This window comes from Siphateles boraxobius, unplaced genomic scaffold (genome assembly GCF_051911475.1).
Source record: "Siphateles boraxobius isolate OS27281-9 unplaced genomic scaffold, OSU_SipBor_1 22, whole genome shotgun sequence".
Lineage (NCBI taxonomy): Eukaryota > Metazoa > Chordata > Actinopteri > Cypriniformes > Leuciscidae > Siphateles > Siphateles boraxobius.
This window is the reverse complement of record NW_027508833.1, coordinates 14,504,386-14,525,032: the sequence shown is the minus strand read 5'-3', so window position 1 is coordinate 14,525,032 and position 20,647 is coordinate 14,504,386. Positions and strand designations below refer to the sequence as shown.

The 20,647-nt window shown below is 38.5% G+C and overlaps 1 protein-coding gene across 1 annotated transcript in view; it reads left to right on the top strand.

Moving 5' to 3' along the window:
* Positions 1 to 20,647, top strand: part of LOC143746699 (kinesin-like protein KIF6) — a 203,184-nt gene that overhangs the window by 62,432 nt on the left and 120,105 nt on the right. The window contains exon 12 of the mRNA XM_077238694.1: positions 5,961 to 6,111. Within this exon, the coding sequence (XP_077094809.1) occupies positions 5,961 to 6,111 (151 nt within the window). The remainder of the gene's footprint in view (positions 1 to 5,960; positions 6,112 to 20,647) is intronic.

Sequence of the window (20,647 nt, the reverse complement as noted above, 5' to 3'; positions counted from 1 at the left end):
GTAAACCATGCTAGAAGAGGGTAAATCATAGTGAATCATACTAGAACTTGGTATATCATGGTAAACTATGGTAAATCAAGCAAGATTCATGGTAAATCATACTGGAACTAGGTAAATCATGAAAACCACACTAAAATTTGGTATATCATGGTAAATCATGCTAAAACATGGTCTATTACATCTATGATGTCAAGTCAAGTCAAGTCAAAGTTTATTTATATAGCACTTTTTAAAAACAACAAGCGTTTAGCAAAGTGCTGTACACAAACATACTTATGCAATCAAACCAACATGACCAAAATACAAAAAATAAAAAACAGTACAACAATAAAACAATAAAAGAATAAAACAGAACTCTCACACGGCGTCAAATGCCAAGCTGTAATAATAAGTTTTAAGATTCGATTTAAAAATAGTAATGGTTTGAGACTGCCTAATGAACAGGGGCAAACTATTCCACAACTTCGGTCCAGCCACTGAAAATGCTCTTTCACCCCTGGTTTTCAGTTTCACACGCGGGACTACTAAAAGCAAATGGTCAGCGGACCTAAGCGCTCTTGACGGAGCGTACTGCCTAATCAGTTCCGTCATATACCTGGGAGCGAGGCCATGAAGTGATTTAAATACAAACATCAAAATTTTGAATTTAATTCTAAAAGATACTGGTAACCAGTGAAGAGAGGACAAAACAGGTTTAATATGTTCTCGCTTTCGTGTACCTGTCAGCAAGCGAGCTGCAGCATTCTGGACCCTCTGCAGCCTAGAGAGAGAGGCCTGACTAATGCCTATGTAAAGGCCATTACAATAATCTAGACGTGATGAAATGAAAATATGGAGGAGTTTTTGAAAGTCTCTGGAAGACAGAAATGATTTCACCTTGGTGAGCTGTCTCAACTGGAAAAAACTCGATTTAACTACCAAGTTAATCTGTTTGTCCAGTTTAAAATCACAATCCATAGTGAAACCTAAATTTTTGACATAGGACTTCACTAATGGATTCAACTCAGCTAGATCAAAATTTTGCGATTCATAAGTACCTCCAGGGGTAAAGAGTATTACCTCTGTTTTGTTTTCATTAAAACATAAGAAATTTTTTGCCATCCAGGCCTTAATTTCCTCAAGACACTGCAGTAAAGGCGCTAACGTACAAGTGTCTTTTCTATTCAGAGGCAGGTAAATCTGGGTGTCATCAGCATAGATATGAAACGATATTCCAAATTTCCTAAAAAATTGTCAGTGGTTAAATGCTTGCTACATGAAACTTAATGTCTTCAGATGCTTTTGAGCTTAACTGCCTTAAATGCCTTAACTGCTTGAACACCGATAAATGCTGCTTGCAGCTTTAATTATTATTGTTATTATTTGTATTATTATTTGCATTAGTGCAATTGGTCAAATTGGTGTTATGTGAGCAAATGAATTGCATTCCCGCTTGAAACGAGCGTTTGTAAATATCTCAAATAAAAGTTGCGCTCATTCTTAAAGGTCTATCAATGGATCATGGATAATCGCAAAGTTGTTGTGTTTGGTGCTGCTGTATTGTATTTGCGGAGAAGACGCAAATTCTCCTCTAGCTTCTCCTCCATTTTCTCGGAACTAATGTTTTGGTAGGAACAAAAGTTTACATGGTATGTTTCTCTGGAATCAGCCAGCGCGAAGGACGTCTACATTCCGATTGGTTGCTGGCTTTTGCCGCTGCTTGCCGCTGAACCGCGTCATAGTGTCATAGCTCATTACCATAAAGTTGAGCTACTTTCAACTTTCTGATTGACGCCATAGTTGCCAAGTCTGCTTATAATACGTGACTTTGGGCTTTTTTTTTTTTTAGTAAGTCGCATTAAAACAGCACTGGTTACGGGTTGCGTTTTTTTGGGCGTATTAAAAAAATATGGTTGGTTGTTAGGAAAATCTGACAAGCAACTTTTTTTCAATCTCTAATACATTGATTGACACTGTCTGCTCACAGCTATAGCCAATCAGTGCAATCATATAAGTGCTGTGGCGTAATTCGTCAAAACATTCCGCCGAATCCGCCCCCTTATCCCCCTCATTGGAGAAAAATCCCGTTCAACATGCAGGCAGACGGCACGCCCGACACTGTAATCCAAGCTATGATAGGGTAAATAAATACACATATTTCAATTTCTACAAACAATGCTTCCAACGAAGTGGTCCAATTATGGCAAAAAGTACAACAAAGACTGGGAAAACGATAAACAACTTAAAGACTGGATAGGTCAAGTGGTTGGTGATCAGAGTAAAGCGGTGTGCAGGTAATGTAAAACGGAGATTCGTGCTCACCATGGAGACCTCCTACAACATGTAAGCACAGAAAAACACAAGCGGAATGCCAAACCATTTTTCTCAACACGTCTAACAGACATCGGTTTTACAGTGTCAAAACCTTCGAATACACATCAAATGGCTGAGCTTCAGCTAGCAAGCTATATAGCTTGGCACACAGCAGTTAGTTCAGTTGATCACTTGGGTGAATTGGTAAATTCAGCCTTTGAAAAGGACGTGAGCATCCATCGTACGAAATGTACAGCACTTATCAGCAATGTCATAGCATGTTTAAAGACTTGCATGTTTAAAGACTTGCTAAAAGATATTGGAGAGGCTCCGTATTCACTGGCAATCGACGAGAGCACAGATGTCGCTTCGGTAAAGTCAAATTTTGTGTTTTTAGTTATTGTTTGTTTGGTGTGTTTGAGTGCTCATTATTACAATTAAACAGCAAAAGTTCAGTGACATTTTTATTTGTGCATGGTAGAAAGCAAATACTGACATGCACTGTATGCTCTTACACAGGAGCCTAAACTCTGAGAAAACGATAACGTTAAGCGCTCCAGAATAAAATATAAAAATTCAGAATTAAGCAGTGTAGCTGACTTACAGATTCAGTTAACATCCACAAATGAATTAGTGCGACGATTCAGGGGAGGTTCAGACCTTGGCTGGAGCAGCTACACAGTGAACTCCGAGAAAACGCTACGCTTGAGCAAACAGTTTGTGAATAGGCTACTACAAATGATGGCCGTGAATAAAATATAATATTAAGATTTTAAACCACAACCCTCTAATGTCAGAATGTTTATTTTGGGGAGTGGCCACTCAGTGTGCAGTGTGAGCCAAAGTGGCCAGCGGCTAGAGCGGCAAAAGCCATTGTGTGCATATTTACCGATATTTTTTGCATTTCTAATCCAAACAACGTCAAACTTGGCAATGCACTTACTCGTGCCCGTAGCAAAACACCTGTCAAGTTTGAAATCCATCTGACTAACGGTTCGAGAGATATGCAAATAACAGATATGCCTGTTGAAAATCAGTTTTTGTGCGTGTTTTTAGTAATTGTTGGTTTGGTGTGTTTTTGTTTGTCCAAACAAAATCCTTGAAAAATTTTTAAACAACCCCGCCAAATCACAGAGATTCCGATTCGCACTGGACTAATATTATCACAGGACCTCGGTGTTCGGCAAAATATGGTAGGTCATTTGCGGGGGAATTTTCACTTTACAAATTACAGACATGGCTGATTCGCACTGGATTAAGATCACAGACAACCTCCGCAATTGTTACAAATGACTAGAGGTCACCAGGTAATACTTATCCCGTGCGAATAGGGCTATAGTCATTCATATTTCTGAGGTCAATCATCATACATCATACATTGTATATATCATACACTGTTCATTGGCCAGAGGAGAACTTTTGAGAGCTTTTGGCATGCTTAGTTGGGGACATTTAATTTTCTTATTAAACATTAGACATTATTATATCTGCCTGCATTGACACTGTTATATGAGAACTGAACTGAGCTGGACAATGACATCAGTTTTCTTCAGAGCGGCTATATATATATATAAATTAACTAAATTAATAACTTTTTACAACAAAAATTTACCATCCCTGAACTTACTTAACCTGGACTATGATACTATTTTCTTCTAGAAACAAACTTTGTTGCATTATTTTCCTGTTATCTCTGTAAAGCTGCTTTGAAACAATCTGTAGGGCTATATATGTATAGGCTATTTTTAGGCTATTTTAAAGTTTCCCAATGTTGTTTTGGAGTCTCCTACAACAGGTTTACATGCATCAAAGGTCAAAAAACTGTTTAATTTCCTCATAATATACATTTGCACATCACCACATTTTCAATGATTGTCAAACGACTCGTCAGATGAATCAGTCTCTCTAAATCCCTCCTTTCCGCGATCTACTCTGCTCTGATTGGCCAGACAGCTCAGTCTGTTGTGATTGGTTTACCGCGTGTCGAAAAAACAAAAATGCCAATTGCCAAAACAACGTCAGCTCTGCTTGTCCTGAGGCTTCCTACACCGTAAACTAAACCCTGTAATGTGTCTAAAACTAAACAATGACGTCAATTTTACCATATCCGAGCGCGAGTCCGATGATGAAACATTGGAAGAACTAGTTATTCAACCCGAACCTCCATCGCAAGGACGACTCGAGCAGGACGTTTCTCAGTGATACGCTACTCAGTTTGAGGTACATTATGAGATGTTGCAACTGTAATTTACTCACCATCAGCATTAACAAGTGCATGTCTATCAACAAACTGATTATTTTACTTTTACTAATATATTTACTAATTTATTTAATATATTGCAGTGAACACGTGGAAACTGTATAACAGTGCATGAATGCAATGTATACATTAGTCGAGCTCTAGCATAAATGACTGATGTAACATAAATCTTGCTCCATGCTTAATCTTACCTCAAAGTAGTGAGAACGACAGACAATCTGCATTAATAGACACAGTTTTATGTAATAGTGGCCCACAGCTGATTACCAGACATATTTCAGTAAGACAGGATAGAGAACATGAGTTAGCCAGTTAGCAGGAGATCTACACAATATAAAACTCAAAACTAAGTATTTTGAACACCATCTTCAAGAGCAAGTTGTTTGCTTATCCTGCATTGAACTCCAAGATTTGAGAAGCCGTCGTAAGTAAAACAAAGGGAACACAGAAAAAGTTTAGGATTATACTGCTGTGGTATTGTGGTAAAAATTAATTTTAACCACTAATTCTTGACATGCTCGTCCTTGGGCAGTGAAAAAAAATGGCTTTACCTTCACATTGTAGAGCACAGCATCTTGGTTTTCTTGGTATCTGCGTCTTGTATATAATATACTGTGTATATACAGTATATATATATATATATATATATATATATATATATATATATATAATAGCGCAGCTCTCCCTGTCAATGTTCTAGAACTCCCTCAACACCTGCGTTAAAAATGATCTGGTACTGCCCCTGCTGCGTGTGCAATAAGTGCGCGGGCAATATTTTAATGTTTCGTCTTGATGTCACAGCGAAACCGCTTATGACTCGTTTGAAAAACGATTAATTTCATTGACTCAGAGTCGACTCTTACTTTTGAAAGACAATAACTTTATATACGGTGCACTTTCAGATTTAAAACTTTTTAGGATGTTTTCATTCACTTAGAGCTATGTTTCACACTACATGAAAGGTCATTTTCAAAAATCCATAATTGGGGCCCTTTAACAATCACCACGATAAGCTGTTCACTTTTTTAGGGAACTCAACGTTGCATCATGATGTTGATGCTTTAGGAACACTTCTGTCCAACCTGTGTCTGAGGCCCTGTCCACACGGAGATGCGTTTAGTTGTATACGTAAAAAGTTTGTATCGTATCGGTGTTTCGTCCAGATGGATCCGGCGTTTTTGACTGAACCGCTATTTTTTTTAAACTGGATCCCAGAGTGGATTAATCTGAAAACGACACCCTTGCTTTTTCGTGTGTACAGCCAATCCGTATATTTTGTGAAACGATGATGTATGATGAATACACGTGTATTCACGTGTAACACGTGTCACCCCACGTTTGATTTATTTATGTTTTATTTATGTAATTTAAAAGTATTACATATCAATCAAGTTTCCTTCCTCTTCAGGTGAAAGTGCGAGAGAGACTCTCTGCTCAAAATGGGGTGAGTAATGGCAGCAGTCCTCCTTTAAAGGGGATATCTGATGAAGAGGACAGAAAATCACATGCTGAACTCCAAAAGCTGCGGGACAATGTGACCCACCGTGATAACGAGATCAGTATCCTTTACTCAACTTCATAATAATATAGTTATTTTATAAACCTTAGATTTTGTGTCTCACTTGGACTAATTTAAATATGATAAATCTGAGGTGCTAAAACAGTCTAATGATCACTCTGTTGTTGCTTTATTCTTAGCCCAAAAAAAGTAGGTACACTTAAATTTATTTACAATAAAGTATAACAGTCTGGTTAATGTAAATGATGAATAATGAAAAATATTATTCAAATGTATGCAAATAAAATCTAATAACTGGATGTTTTATATATTTTGTTATACTTGATATTTTTTCTATCATGATAACTCTCTAAAGATTTTAGCATGGTAATGAACATGACAGTGTTAATGTATTTGGTCTTGGCATAATAGATCTACTACGCTGCTGCTGCTGCTGATATTGCTGCTGTAGTTCTAGATTATTGCTGTTGCAAGAGCAAGTGCATGGGCTTGCTACTGCCAATATAAACACCAATACGCTGCTTTGGCATGTAAGACATACTGCTGCTGCACAAATAGCATATATAAAATTGCCTCCAACACAGCTGAAAATGAACAAGCCAAAATGTGTATATGCTGCTTTAGAATGTTGAACACACTGCTGCTATATGATAAGCAGGAGACAAGATGAATGATGCCCCTCCCCAAAAAACAGGCAGGTCAATCGCCACGACATACTTCATGTACTGCTGCTGCTCCGAGAGCCATAAGAACCACAAGTTTGCCATGTTGGTGTGCCTTGACCTGCTTTGACGAATAGCTTAACACTAGTGGACTACTGCAGTGTGTACCTGGTCGCTTGACCAAGTCAAGTCACCTTTATTTATACACTCACCTAAAGGATTATTAGGAACACCATACTAATACTGTGTTTGACCCCCTTTCGCCTTCAGAACTGCCTTAAAGCTACAATATGTAAGAATTTTGCATTACAATATCCCATAATCTCAAGGCCAGTGTTATATATTTTGTTAAGTTGATTACTTACAATATCCCAAATGTTTCCAACTATTTTTAAATCATGAGAAAATTGTGATTTTAACCAAGGAAACGGGGCGTTACAGCAGGGGGGAGCTGGGAGTCGCCAGTCAATTGCGTCATATCCGAGTTACCCTCGGTTTCCGCTCGTACTGCGTGGAGTCCTTGACAAATGCGGAAGTTGTAGTTGTAGCGTCTGTCAAGCTACAAACGTTAGCTTGTTTCGTGCAGTCGTTACGGAACAGTTATTCTTTACCGATTGCAGCTGGTTCTGTCGACAAAGCATGCTTAATTTTATATTTTCCAAATGTAGCATTCGTTAATAGTTATGTTTATGTAAGGGAAGTATTATTGCTTTAGATTTGTGTTTAATTTATTGACATTGTTTATCACGTCTGATGTTTATGGCCATGTAAATAAATATATAACATGTGTTATAAATAAAGATTAATCAGTATTTTGGCAAATGATGTGGGTATGTTCGAATGTACTTTTACAACAATTGTTTAGAACATGTAAAACTGCAAAGCATTATCACAATAATGAATTCGACATACAGTAACATCTATGATAACCAATTTAGTATTAAACCTTACTTTTCTTGCGGTTAATTCATTTTAATGAAATAAAAGTGTGATGAGGTTCAAGAGTCATGAAGGAAGAAGACAGGGGTCTGCGTGACTGAGACTCGTAGTTTATTAAAATAAAACAAAACAAACAAAGTCGCACACAACGCGCATTCATCGTGGCAACCGCGACGACACAAAACAGTTCAAAAATGAGAGCTCGGATCCACCGGTTTTCTTTCTCTGCTTCAAATTTTCTCTCCAGTATCTCTCTCTTGTTCCAGTGCGCGGCTTATAAGCGGTCTCTCCACGCCGATCACTCTTAATAAGACACAGGTGTTCGTCATTTGCACTTGACCTACTTCCCGCTCGTCTGTTCTCTCTCCCATTACAGACCACGCTGAACCACGCCACCCTCGCCAAAAAAAACAATTCATTATAAAAAAAAATAACCTCATCCATGAATATGATTTTCCGATTCCCGTCTGACTGATTTACATCCACGGTGGAGTTTAAAACGACAGTTCCCATCATTCCACACTCCTTCACATCGTCATCAAGCTACGCCGTTGTTGTTGTTTGGAATGTAGCGCCCTCTAGCGGCAAACAACTCTTGCATATTGTACCTTTAATTCTACGTGGCATTGATTCAACAAGGTGCTGAAAGCATTCTTTAGAAATGTTGGTCCATATTGATAGGATAGCATCTTGCAGTTGATGGAGATTTGTGGGATGCACATCCAGGGCACGAAGCTCCCGTTCCACCACATCCCAAAGATGCTCTTTTGGGTTGAGATCTGGTGACTGTGGGGGCCATTTTAGTACAGTGAACTAACTGTCATGTTCAAGAAACCAATTTGAAATGATTCGAGCTTTGTGACATGGTGCATTATCCTGCTGGAAGTAGCCATCAGAGGATGGGGACATGGTGGCCATAAAGGGATGGACATGGTCAGAAACAATGCTCAGGTAGGTCGTGGCATTTAAACGATGCCCAATTGGCACTAAGGGCCCTAAAGTGTGCCAAGTCATCATCCCCCACACAATTACACCACCACCACCAGCCTGCACAGGCATAATGGATCCATGTTCTCATTCTGTTTACGCCAAATTCTGACTCTACCATCTGAATGTCTCAACAGAAATCGAGACTCATCAGACCAGGCAACATTTTTCCAGTCTTCAACTGTCCAATTTTGGTGAGCTCTTGCAAATTGTAGCCTCTTTTTCCTATTTGTAGTGGAGATGAGTGGTACCCGGTGGGGTCTTCTGCTGTTGTAGCCCATCCGCCTCAAGGTTGTGCGTGTTGTGGCTTCACAAATGCTTTGCTGCATACCTCGGTTGTAACGAGTGGTTATTTCAGTCAAAGTTGCTCTTCTATTAGCTTGTATCAGTCGGCCCATTCTCCTCAGACTTCTAGCATCAACAAGGCATTTTCGCCCACAGGACTGCCGCATACTGGATGTTTTTCCCTTTTCACACCATTCTTTGTAAACCCTAGAAATGGTTGTGCGTGAAAATCCCAGTAACTGAGCAGATTGTGAAATACTCAGACCGGCCAGTCTGGCACCAACAACCATGCAACGCTCAAAATTGCTTAAATCACCTTTCTTTCCCATTCTGACATTCAGTTTGGAGTTCAGGGCTGCGTTCCAAACCGCATACTCAATGAGTAGGTACTTAATTTCAATAAGTACTTACTTAACGAGCGCTAAAAGAGTAGGTACTTTATAGCCAAATCTCGTTGAGTATGAATGCGATCCGGACATCATCCGCCATTTTGACGTTATCATGTGACCTACGACACGTTATCACAAGCGCAACAACTTAAAAGATGAACGACACGTTTAATTCATCTATCTGTAAATATCTTGATATTGATGAAACTTGCTCATTTTGTGGTATTGTTGAAGAAACAGCTGCCAATTTATTTTGTGAATACATTTAGGGTTGATTTAAGTTGTTATATTTTAAACCCTTCTAATGTGACCCACAGTTCCTTATAACGATTTTTTAAGAAACCCCAAAATCGTTATCTCTTGAATATGTTGTTAATTTCTTTATTTTATACCCAAAAAGTTTCTCCTTTAAGTTTTCCTCTTTTCTTGATGAATTTACCTCTCGTTTCATCCCTCAGACAATAACAACAAAACTATTTTTTAATGTATTATGAAGAACTATTTATATTTAAAGATATTTAGCCTTGTTATTGTTCTTTTTTCCTGTGTATAAATATCATATTATGATGTACACAAACCAATGATCTTTATTTTTTCTGTTCTGTCATTATGATTGTTCATTGTTAGATACAACTAGTATCTTTCCATGATCTTTATGTAATAAGTTTATAAGTTTAAATTATATGAGCGACAGGTGCACTAACACTTCATAACATCAGTAACTCGACAGCACAACCTAGAACAGTTTTCCTCTGCGTTTACTGTCTGCAGTGCACAAGGAGACGGGCCGCTGCTCGAAGATCTCCTTTGGAGAAACTGTTGACTTTATACTCGAAAAATGCAAGTATCGCTCATAAAAAATTAATATTACCTCAGAATGAATTGCATTGTTAGCCCACCCCAAAACTTAAACAAAATAATATTTAATGCTGACCAATACTTAATTATATTACTTTTTTTATATACTAAAAATTATATAATTTAATAAAACAAGCAAAATGTAATTTTTGTCATATGAGTTATGCATGAATACACGTGAACATCTCAATTGTCAGTCAAACAATGAATTAATGCATACATTAAATAATTATATTTTATATACTGACAACAATAAGAAACATGAATAAATGAGTAAAAGAACAAATAAAAGTAACCATCACACAATAAACAAATGCATGCACATGAAACAAATCTTTATTCAAACTACAAGCATGTATTTGGGCGCTGAAGCCCACATCCTACTGCCATCTCAACACAGCGGTTCCCATTCTGCGGCTTTATTCTGATGAATTCACCAGAGGTGTTCGTGCCGGAGCTTGTTGCTGCGCTGCGCTTCACAATCTGAGGCGATAGGGGCAGATGGAGAGATCTTATGACAGTCTCATCCATGGCACCGTTTCCAGGATTCAGCTCTGGGCTCCTCATCCTCAGTGCTCACACCAGTCTGAATAAAAACATGTTTAGTTACTTTATAGATTTGTTTATTTACCTTATTTACAGCACATTAGTCTAATGTCAACAGTGTTGACAACAGTGAATTAACGTTATCCTATCCTATGATAATGCCACACATACATCACTCAGATGTCTTTTTCATGTTGTGATGTGCTCATCTGCAATATGTCAATACTTACAATATTTTCCTTTCAGATGTAAATAGACATTTTAAATAAGCGTGTTTAAGATGTATATGGTTATGTAAATCCACTATAGAGACGTTACGTGTTCTTAGAGCTCCCCTGTTAGCTAGCTATACAAAACATGTTTTTACAGCAAAATCACAACTATATTATACTGTCTAACTACTTTACACCTTCAACAGTTAAAACGTCTACTCTATTGTAGTTTAACACATAAGGAACCGTGTTTACTCACATTTGAAAACCCCCGGCGTCGCTGATCTCCGTGATGTTTGATAATGACGTATGCTCTCGCGTGGCCCCCTGGGATAGAAGAGTATCCATCAGTTGAGCACTCAAAAATCGGGCCGGAAGCAGTAAGCCATCCGGGAACTTCTCCCCTACTCTTTTATGAATACTGATGTTTCGAACGTACTGCTTCCTTCACGTACTGTTTTCGCCTACTATATAGTAGGAAAGTAGGCACATTCGAACGCACTTAAGTCCAAATCTCGCGATAATTGGTACGTCACCCAGGTAATTCTCGCCTACTCTTTTGGATTAATACATACTTTTCCGCTCGCCTACTCTTTTCCCATACTAAATAGTAGGGAAGTATGCGGTTTGGAACGCAGCACAGGAGATTGTCTCGACCAGGACCACACCCCTAAATGCATTGAAGCAACTGCCATGTGATTGGTTGATTAGATAATTGCATTAATGAGAAATTGAACAGGTGTTACTAATAATCCTTTAGGTTACTGTATAGCGCTTTTTACAATACAGATTGTTTCAAAGCAGCTTTACAGAGATAACAGGAAAATAATGTTGTGATAATATTGTTAAATATAAAATTATTTGTACCCAACTAAGAAAAAGGCGAAAAGGCGACAGACTACTAGTGACTTGACTTATGTGTATCTGGGCTAGTGAAGCCCAGGCATAATATCTAGTGGCTTAACAATGTGAACCTGGGTGCCTTAGGAAAAAGCCTTAGGTTTTTTAAAGTAATGACCTAAATAGCTACGTGTGCCTGAGCAATAAAGCTCAAACTTAACTTGTTAGAAACGCACACTGTATGTGTGTTGTTAATAAAAATAATATCATGTTGCATGGTGATAGAGAAAATAACCCCCTGCAACCACCTGAGCAAATATGTTTAAAATTCATTGTCACTCGATAGTTGTCATTGTCATTATCCACTTCCCAATCATTTTTAGGGCCCAAGCCTTGAAAAGGCGAGGGCCCTATTGTTTTCCTTAGGATTATTTATTAGGGCCCAAGCCTTGAAAAGGCGAAGGCCCTATTGTTTTCCTTAGGATTATTAGGGCCCAAGCCTTGAAAAGGCGAAGGCCCTATTGTTTTCTTAGGATTATTTATTAGGGCCCAAGCCTTGAAAAGGCGAAGGCCCTATTGTTTTCCTTAGGATTATTTATTATATTTATTATTAGGGCCCAAGCCTTGAAAAGGCGAAGGCCCTATTGTTTTCCTAAGGATTATTATTATTATTATTATTAGGGCCCAAGCCTTGAAAAGGCGAAGGCCCTATTGTTTTCCTAAGGATTATTATTATTATTATTATTATTATTATTATTCTAACGACTATTCGGGCACTTTTGGGGCTCTTAACGTGCACGAAAACTCTTGAAACTTTGAAAAAAGAAAAAAAGTCAATATTTTATCTAAAATGTAAGTGATTTGACGTGTGTGTGTGTGTGTGTGTGTGTGTGTGTGTGTGTGTGTGTGTGTGTGTGTGTGTGTGTGTGTGTGTGTGTGTGTGTGTGTGTGTGCGTGTGTGTGCGTGTGATTGTGATTGTGTCTGTTACAGTGATTGTTTAACCCTTGTTAAAGTTTAGGCCTTGTCTTTTTGGATATATATCTTTTTATATAAAAAAATAGCATACAACCCATATATTTTAAATGTATTGTTTGCTTTAAATTACATTGAGATTTGTATGTTTGGTAATTGAACCTGAATGAATTTTAAATGAATGTGCTATATTTCAGATCATATATTTGTTTTCCTTCAAATTTGAACTAACACTAACTTTATTCTCATCTGAATGATAGATTATTTATTTATGTATAAAATAAAAACACATTTGATTTTTCTTTTTTAATCAATGTAGAATGTGTAACTGAAAAAATAAACAGATTAGGGCTCTGTTCGAGGACAAGAAATGAAAACCAATGCAATATGATGAATGTCCAAAAGATTTTTTTGCTTTTAAACTATGTGTGTGTGTGTGTGTGTGTGTGTGTGTGTGTGTGTGTGTGTGTGTGTGTGTGTGTGTGTGTGTGTGTGTGTGTGTGTGTGTCTGTGTGTGTGTGTGTGTGTAAGAGATTTTGGTTGGGTGACAGTTGTAGCTTAGCAGTACAGTTTGACAAAAGCACAATGTTGTGTTTTATTGCGATTGTACACAAATATAAGTAAACACTTTGCAGTTTGAATAATGTCCTGTATGAACAAAAGGACGGAGTATGTTATTATGTCTACATTGTTCAATCACGCCTCACACACACACACACACACACAAACTATTTTTCTAATCAGATCAGGCAAATATTCTGTCTTGGCACACTTCATATAACTTTCAAACTTGTGTACTTATTTCATGTGTCCATTAAGTCCAGGAGACCGTAGGGTGTCTCATTTTTCATTTTAGGTTTCAGAAGGTTGCTCACGCATACTTTGTGGTTGATATGTGCCCTCAATGCACACTTTTGCAGAGCCCACACCAATGCAAGCTCTACAGCACACATCTTCTCAAAGGTCAAAGTGGGGTTACGTTATTGCCCGTCATGCACAGTAACCCCAAAGGCACCGGGGTGGCGGTGCCACCGGCTTGTTTATATATATATATATATATATATATATATATATATATATATAGCTGCGAGCAGCGATGAAGGGCCAAAGCCGGCGGCACCGCCACTCCGGTGCCTTTAGGTAACTAAAGGCACCGGGGTTGCGATGCCACCGGCTTGGGCCCGTAATCGCTGCTCGCAGCTATATTTATTATTATTATTCTAACGACTATTCGGGCACTTTTGGGGCTCTTAACGTGCTCGAAAACTCTTGAAACTTTGCACACGGGTCAGAACCCGCGGCCATCAGGGCCGGGCTGAAGATGGTACCCGGGCGTGGCAGGGGGGCTCGACAGCGCCCCCTGGAACGGGGTCCGAAAACTTGGTCCATAAATCAAACACGCTTGCATGTAATAATATGAAACTCGGTACACATATAGATCTCATCGGTTCATATATACTTCATGCTCTTACTTTTTACCCCAGCCCAACAGGAAGTCGGCTATTTAGGGTTGTTTGTAAAACGCATGCAATGGAATTTAAAGTACTTCTCCTAGAGAATTCAAAGAAATGCCACGAAACTCGGTCAGCATGAAGTCAAGACATTGAGGATGAAAAATTGCCAGGGGATTTTTGATATCTCGAACGGTTTGGCCGTGGCGAGGAAACGAATTTATGGCGAGAAACGTGAAACAGGAAGTGTGTTATAACTTCAGCATACATTAGCTGATCTTAATGAAACTTCAGCAGTTTGTTCGTTGTAAGAGGCCGATCACATGGATGTGACTATTGTGAGTCAAAGTTATAGCGCCACCAACTGGCAGCAGGAAGTGTGTCACTTTCAAAATGCTTTGAAATCACCCTCTTATTTTAACCCGATTTGCTTCAAACTTCATCTGTATAATGTAAATGCACGGCAGATGTAGACCTGTGAAAGGATTATTGATATCTTAGATACTGGTGCCATGGCAACGCATCAAACTTTAATATTCTTTTTGGATGCTTTTGAGACTCTTAGCATGCCTGAAATTGCTTAAAATTGCATGAAACTCGACAGACAGATCACATTTATTAGCCTGTAGACATGTGCAAAGTTTCAGAAACGGGCGTGGTGCAGGGACTCAGTAGCGCCACCTTTTGACAAAAGTGGGGGGGTTAGTTTTATAGTTTTACCTACAATCATAAAACTCGGTACGCATATTGTTCAGATCAAGCCAGACAACTTTCTAATTAACTGTCATTAGCTCAGACCAAGAGGAAGTCAGATATTTTGGTTTGAATATGGTCATTTTCTCTCTCTCTCTCTCTCTGAGCCAATATGGCAAGCCGTTTTAACATTTAATCATTTTAACGTACTAGTCTCTATTTTCATGCTTCTAGTACTTATTTTTTTGATACTAGTATCTATTCCATTAAGTACTAGTACTTATTCATTAGCGACTAGTGCTTATTCTTTAGTACTAGTGCCTATTATTTAGATACTAGTGCTTATTCTTTAGATATTCTTTTGAATACGTATTAGTAGCTAATGAATAAGTACTGGTATCTATTTAATAGGTACTAGTATCTAATGACTTAGTACTAGTATTTATTGAATAAATACTAGTATCTATTAATAGGTACTAGTATCTAAAAGGTCATTTTCTCTCTCTCTCTCTCTCTGAGCCAATATGGCAAGCCGTTTTAACATTTTATCATTTTAACCTACTAGTCTCTATTTTCATGCTACTAGTACTTATTTTTTAGATACTAGTATCTATTCCATTAAGTACTAGTACTTATTCATTAGCGACTAGTGCTTATTCTGTTTAGAATATTAAAAGTGCTTATTTAATTTTTTTATGCTTATTTATATTTTCAGAGCAGAAAATCCGAATTTTCTGCTTATTCAATATTGCATCTAAAATGGAAGTGACTTGACGTGTGTGTGTGTGTGTCTGTGTGTGTGTGTGTGTGTGTGTGTGTGTGTGTGTGTGTGTGTGTGTGAGAGAGAGAGAGAGATTGTGTCTGTTACAGTGACAAGAGTTTAACCCTTTAAGGCCTTGTTTTTTGGATATATATCTTTTTTTATTAAAAAAAAGTGCATACAACCCATATCTTTTAAATGTATTGTTTGCTTTAAATTAAATTAAGATTGTATGTTTGGTAATTGAACCTAAATAAATTTAAAATTAATGTGCTATATTTCAGATCAATATATTTGTTTTCCTTCATTTTAATCAACACTAACTTTATTCTCATCTGAATTATAAATAACTTATTTCTGTTTAAAATAAAAAATCCCGAATAATCCAGACCAACCAGAGCGCACTATTTCTACAACATCATCAGTGCTGAAGCGGAACTACCAGAGCCGTTCGGCAGATAGCCAGCAGATATTTTGTGTCACGTCGTGCACAATAACCCTAAAGGCACCAGGGTGGCGGTGCCACCGGCTTTATATATATATATATATATATATATATATATAAATATAGCTGCGAGCAGCGATGAAGGGCCAAAGCCGGCCCTTTAGGTAACTAAAGGCACCGGGGTTGCGGTGCCACCGGCTTGGGCCCGTAATCGCTGCTCGCAGCTATATTTTATTCTTCTTCTTCTTCTTCTTCTTCTTCTTCTTTTTATTATTTTACTACCTTTTGGGCACTTTTGGGGGCCTTAACGTGCTCAAAAACTCTTGAAACTTTGCACACGCGTCAGAACCCGCGGCCATCAGGGCTGGGCTGAAGATGGTACTCGGGCGTGGCAGGGGGGCTCGACAGCGCCCCCTGGAACGGGGTTTGAACACTTGTCCATATATCAAACACGCTTGCATGTAATAATCTGAAACTCGGTACACTTATAGATCTCATCGGGCCAAACAACTTTCGTGCTCTAAGTTTTACGTCAGCCCAACAGGAAGTCGGTTATTATGGGTTGTTTGGAAACTCATTTTCTATATTTTTCTTACGACTATTCGGGCACTTTTGGGGCCCTTAACGTGCTCGAAAACTCTTGAAACTTTGCACACGGGTCAGAACCCGCGGCCATCAGGGCCGGGCTGAAGATGGTACCCGGGCGTGGCAGGGGGGCTCGACAGCGCCCCCTGGAACGGGGTCCGAAAACTTGGTCCATAAATCAAACACGCTTGCATGTTTGAATATTATGAAACTCGGTACACATATAGATCTCATCGGTTCATATATACTTCATGCTCTTACTTTTTACCCCAGCCCAACAGGAAGTCGGCTATTTAGGGTTGTTTGTAAAACGCATGCAATGGAATTTAAAGTACTTCTCCTAGAGAATTCAAAGAAATGCCACGAAACTCGGTCAGCATGAAGTCAAGACATTGAGGATGAAAAATTGCCAGGGGATTTTTGATATCTCGAACGGTTTGGCCGTGGCGAGGAAACGAATTTATGGCGAGAAACGTGAAACAGGAAGTGTGTTATAACTTCAGCATACATTAGCTGATCTTAATGAAACTTCAGCAGTGTGTTAGTTGTAAGAGGCCGATCACATGGATGTGACTATTGTGAGTCAAAGTTATAGCGCCACCAACTGGCAGCAGGAAGTGTATCACTTTCAAAATGCTTTGAAATCACCCTCTTATTTTAACCCGATTTGCTTCAAACTTCATCTGTATAATGTAAATACACGGCAGATGTAGACCTGTGAAAGGATTATTGATATCTTTGATACTGTTGCCGTGGCAACGCATCAAACTTTAAAATTCTTTTTGGATGCTTTTGAGACTCTTAGCATGCCTGAAATTGCTTAAAATTGCATGAAACTCGACAGACAGATCACATTTATTAGCCAGTAGACATGTGCAAAGTTTCAGAAACGGGCGTGGTGCAGGGACTCAGTAGCGCCACCTTTTGACAAAAGTGGGGGGGTTAGTTTTATAGTTTTACCTACAATCATAAAACTCGGTACGCATATTGTTCAGATCAAGCCGGACAACTTTCTAATTAACTGTCATTAGCTCAGACCAAGAGGAAGTCAGATATTTTGGTTTGAATATGGTCATTTTCTCTCTCTCTCTCTGAGCCAATATGGCAAGCCGTTTTAACATTTAATCATTTTAACCTACTAGTCTCTATTTTCATGCTTCTAGTACTTATTTTTTAGATACTAGTATCTATTCCATTAAGTACTAGTACTTATTCATTAGCGACTAGTGCTTATTCTTTAGTACTAGTGCCTATTCTTTAGATACTAGTGCTTATTCTTTAGATATTCTTTTGAATACGTATTAGTAGCTAATGAATAAGTACTGGTATCTATTTAATAGGTACTAGTATCTAATGACTTAGTACTAGTATTTATTGAATAAATACTAGTATCTATTAATAGGTACTAGTATCTAAAAGGTCATTTTCTCTCTCTCTCTCTGAGCCAATATGGCAAGCCGTTTTAACATTTTATCATTTTAACCTACTAGTCTCTATTTTCATGCTACTAGTACTTATTTTTTAGATACTAGTATCTCTTCCATTAAGTACTAGTACTTATTCATTAGCGACTAGTGCTTATTCTGTTTAGAATATTAAAAGTGCTTATTCAATTTTTATGCTTATTTATATTTTCAGAGCAGAAAATCCGAATTTTCTGCTTATTCAATATTGCATCTAAAATGGAAGTGACTTGACGTGTGTGTGTGTGTGTGTGTGTGTGTGTGTGTGTGTGTGTGTGTGTGTGTGTGTGAGAGAGAGAGATTGTGTCTGTTACAGTGACAAGAGTTTAACCCTTTAAGGCCTTGTTTTTTGGATATATATCTTTTTTTATAAAAAAAAAGTGCATACAACCCATATCTTTTAAATGTATTGTTTGCTTTAAATTAAATTAAGATTGTATGTTTGGTAATTGAACCTAAATAAATTTAAAATTAATGTGCTATATTTCAGATCAATATATTTGTTTTCCTTCATTTTAATCAACACTAACTTTATTCTCATCTGAATTATAAATAACTTATTTCTGTATAAAATAAAAAAATCCCGAATAATCCAGACCAACCAGAGCGCACTATTTCTACAATATCATCAGTGCTGAAGCGGAACTACCAGAGCCGTTCGGCAGATAGCCAGCAGATATTTTGTGTCACGTCGTGCACAATAACCCTAAAGGCACCAGGGTGGCGGTGCCACCGGCTTTATATATATATATATATATATATATATATATATATATATATATATATATATATAATATAGCTGCGAGCAGCGATGAAGGGCCAAAGCCGGCAGTACCGCCACCCCGGTGCCTTTAGGTAACTAAAGGCACCGGGGTTGCGGTGCCACCGGCTTGGGCCCGTAATCGCTGCTCGCAGCTATATTTTATTATTATTATTATTATTTTACTACCGTTTGGGCACTTTTGGGGGCCTTAACGTGCTCAAAAACTCTTGAAACTTTGCACACGGGTCAGAACCCACGGCCATCAGGGCCGGACGGAAGATGGTACCCGGGCGTGGCAGGGGGGCTTGACAGCGCCCCCTGGAACGGGATTCGAAAACATGTCTATATATCAAACACGCTTGCATGAATTAATATGAAAATCGGTACACATATAGATCTCATCGTTTCATATATCCTTCGTACTCTTACTTTTTACGCCAGCCCAACAGGAAGTCGGCTATTTAGGGTTGTTTGGAAACGCACGCTCAGGAATTTGAAACACTTCTCCTAGGGAATTCACCCAATCATCACCAAACTCGGTGTGCATGAAGTCAAGACATTGAGGATGAAAAATTGCCAGGGGATTTTTGATATCTCGAACGGTTTGGCCGTGGCGAGGAAACAAATTTATGGCGAATAATGGAAACAGGAAGTGTGTTATAACTTCTTCATACATTAATTAATCTTGATGAAACTTCAGCATTGTGTTCGTTGTAAGAGGCCGGTCACATGGATGTGACTATTGTGAGTCAATGTTATAGCGCCACCAACTGGCAGCAGGAAGTGTGTCACTTTCAAAATGCTTTTAAATCACCCTCTTATTTTTACCCGATTTGCTTCAAACTTTATGTGTATAATGTAAACACACGCCTGATATAGACCTGTGAAAGGATTATTGATATCTTAAATACTGTTGCCATGGCAACTCATCAAACTTTAATATTCTTTTTGGATGCTTTTGAGACTCTTAACATACTTGAAATTGCATGAAACTCGACAGACACATCACATTTATTACCCAGTAGACATGTGCAAAGTTTCAGAAACGGGCGTGGTGCAGGGACTCAGTAGCGCCACCTTTTGACAAAAGAGGGGGAGTTAGGTCTATACTTTTATCTACAATCTTAAAACTCAGTATGTATATTGTTCATATCGAGCTGGACAACTTTCTAATTTAAAGTTATTAGCTCAGACCAACAGGAAGTCAGATATTTTGGTTTGAATGTGGATGTTTTGGAGAATTTTCTCTTCCTCACTCTCTGACCCTACGTCTCTCCGTGTGTTTGGGGGAGGGGGATTTGTCTGCTGAGTGAGAATGCTTTTATTTTTGTTTTGCAAGATTTTGGGGCCCTTAACGTGCTTGAAAACACTTGAAACTTTGCACACAGGTCAGAACCCGCGGCCACCAGGGCGGGGCTGAAGCTGGTACCCGGCTTGGCAGGGGGACTCGACAGCACCCCCTGGAATGTGATTCGAACACTTGTCCATATATCAAACATGCTTGCATGTAATAATATGAAACTCGGTACATATTTAGATCTCATCGGGCCGAACAACTTTCGTGCTCTAAGTTTAACGACAGCTCAACAGGAAGTCAGCTATTATGTTCCCTGCCATTCTCTGTGTGTGTGTGTGTGTGTGTGTGGGTGTGTCTGTGTAGGGAGGGTGAGAAGGAAAGGGGGGGGGGGGGCGGCGTGGGGTGGTCTCTTCCAGTGATAGTTTAAA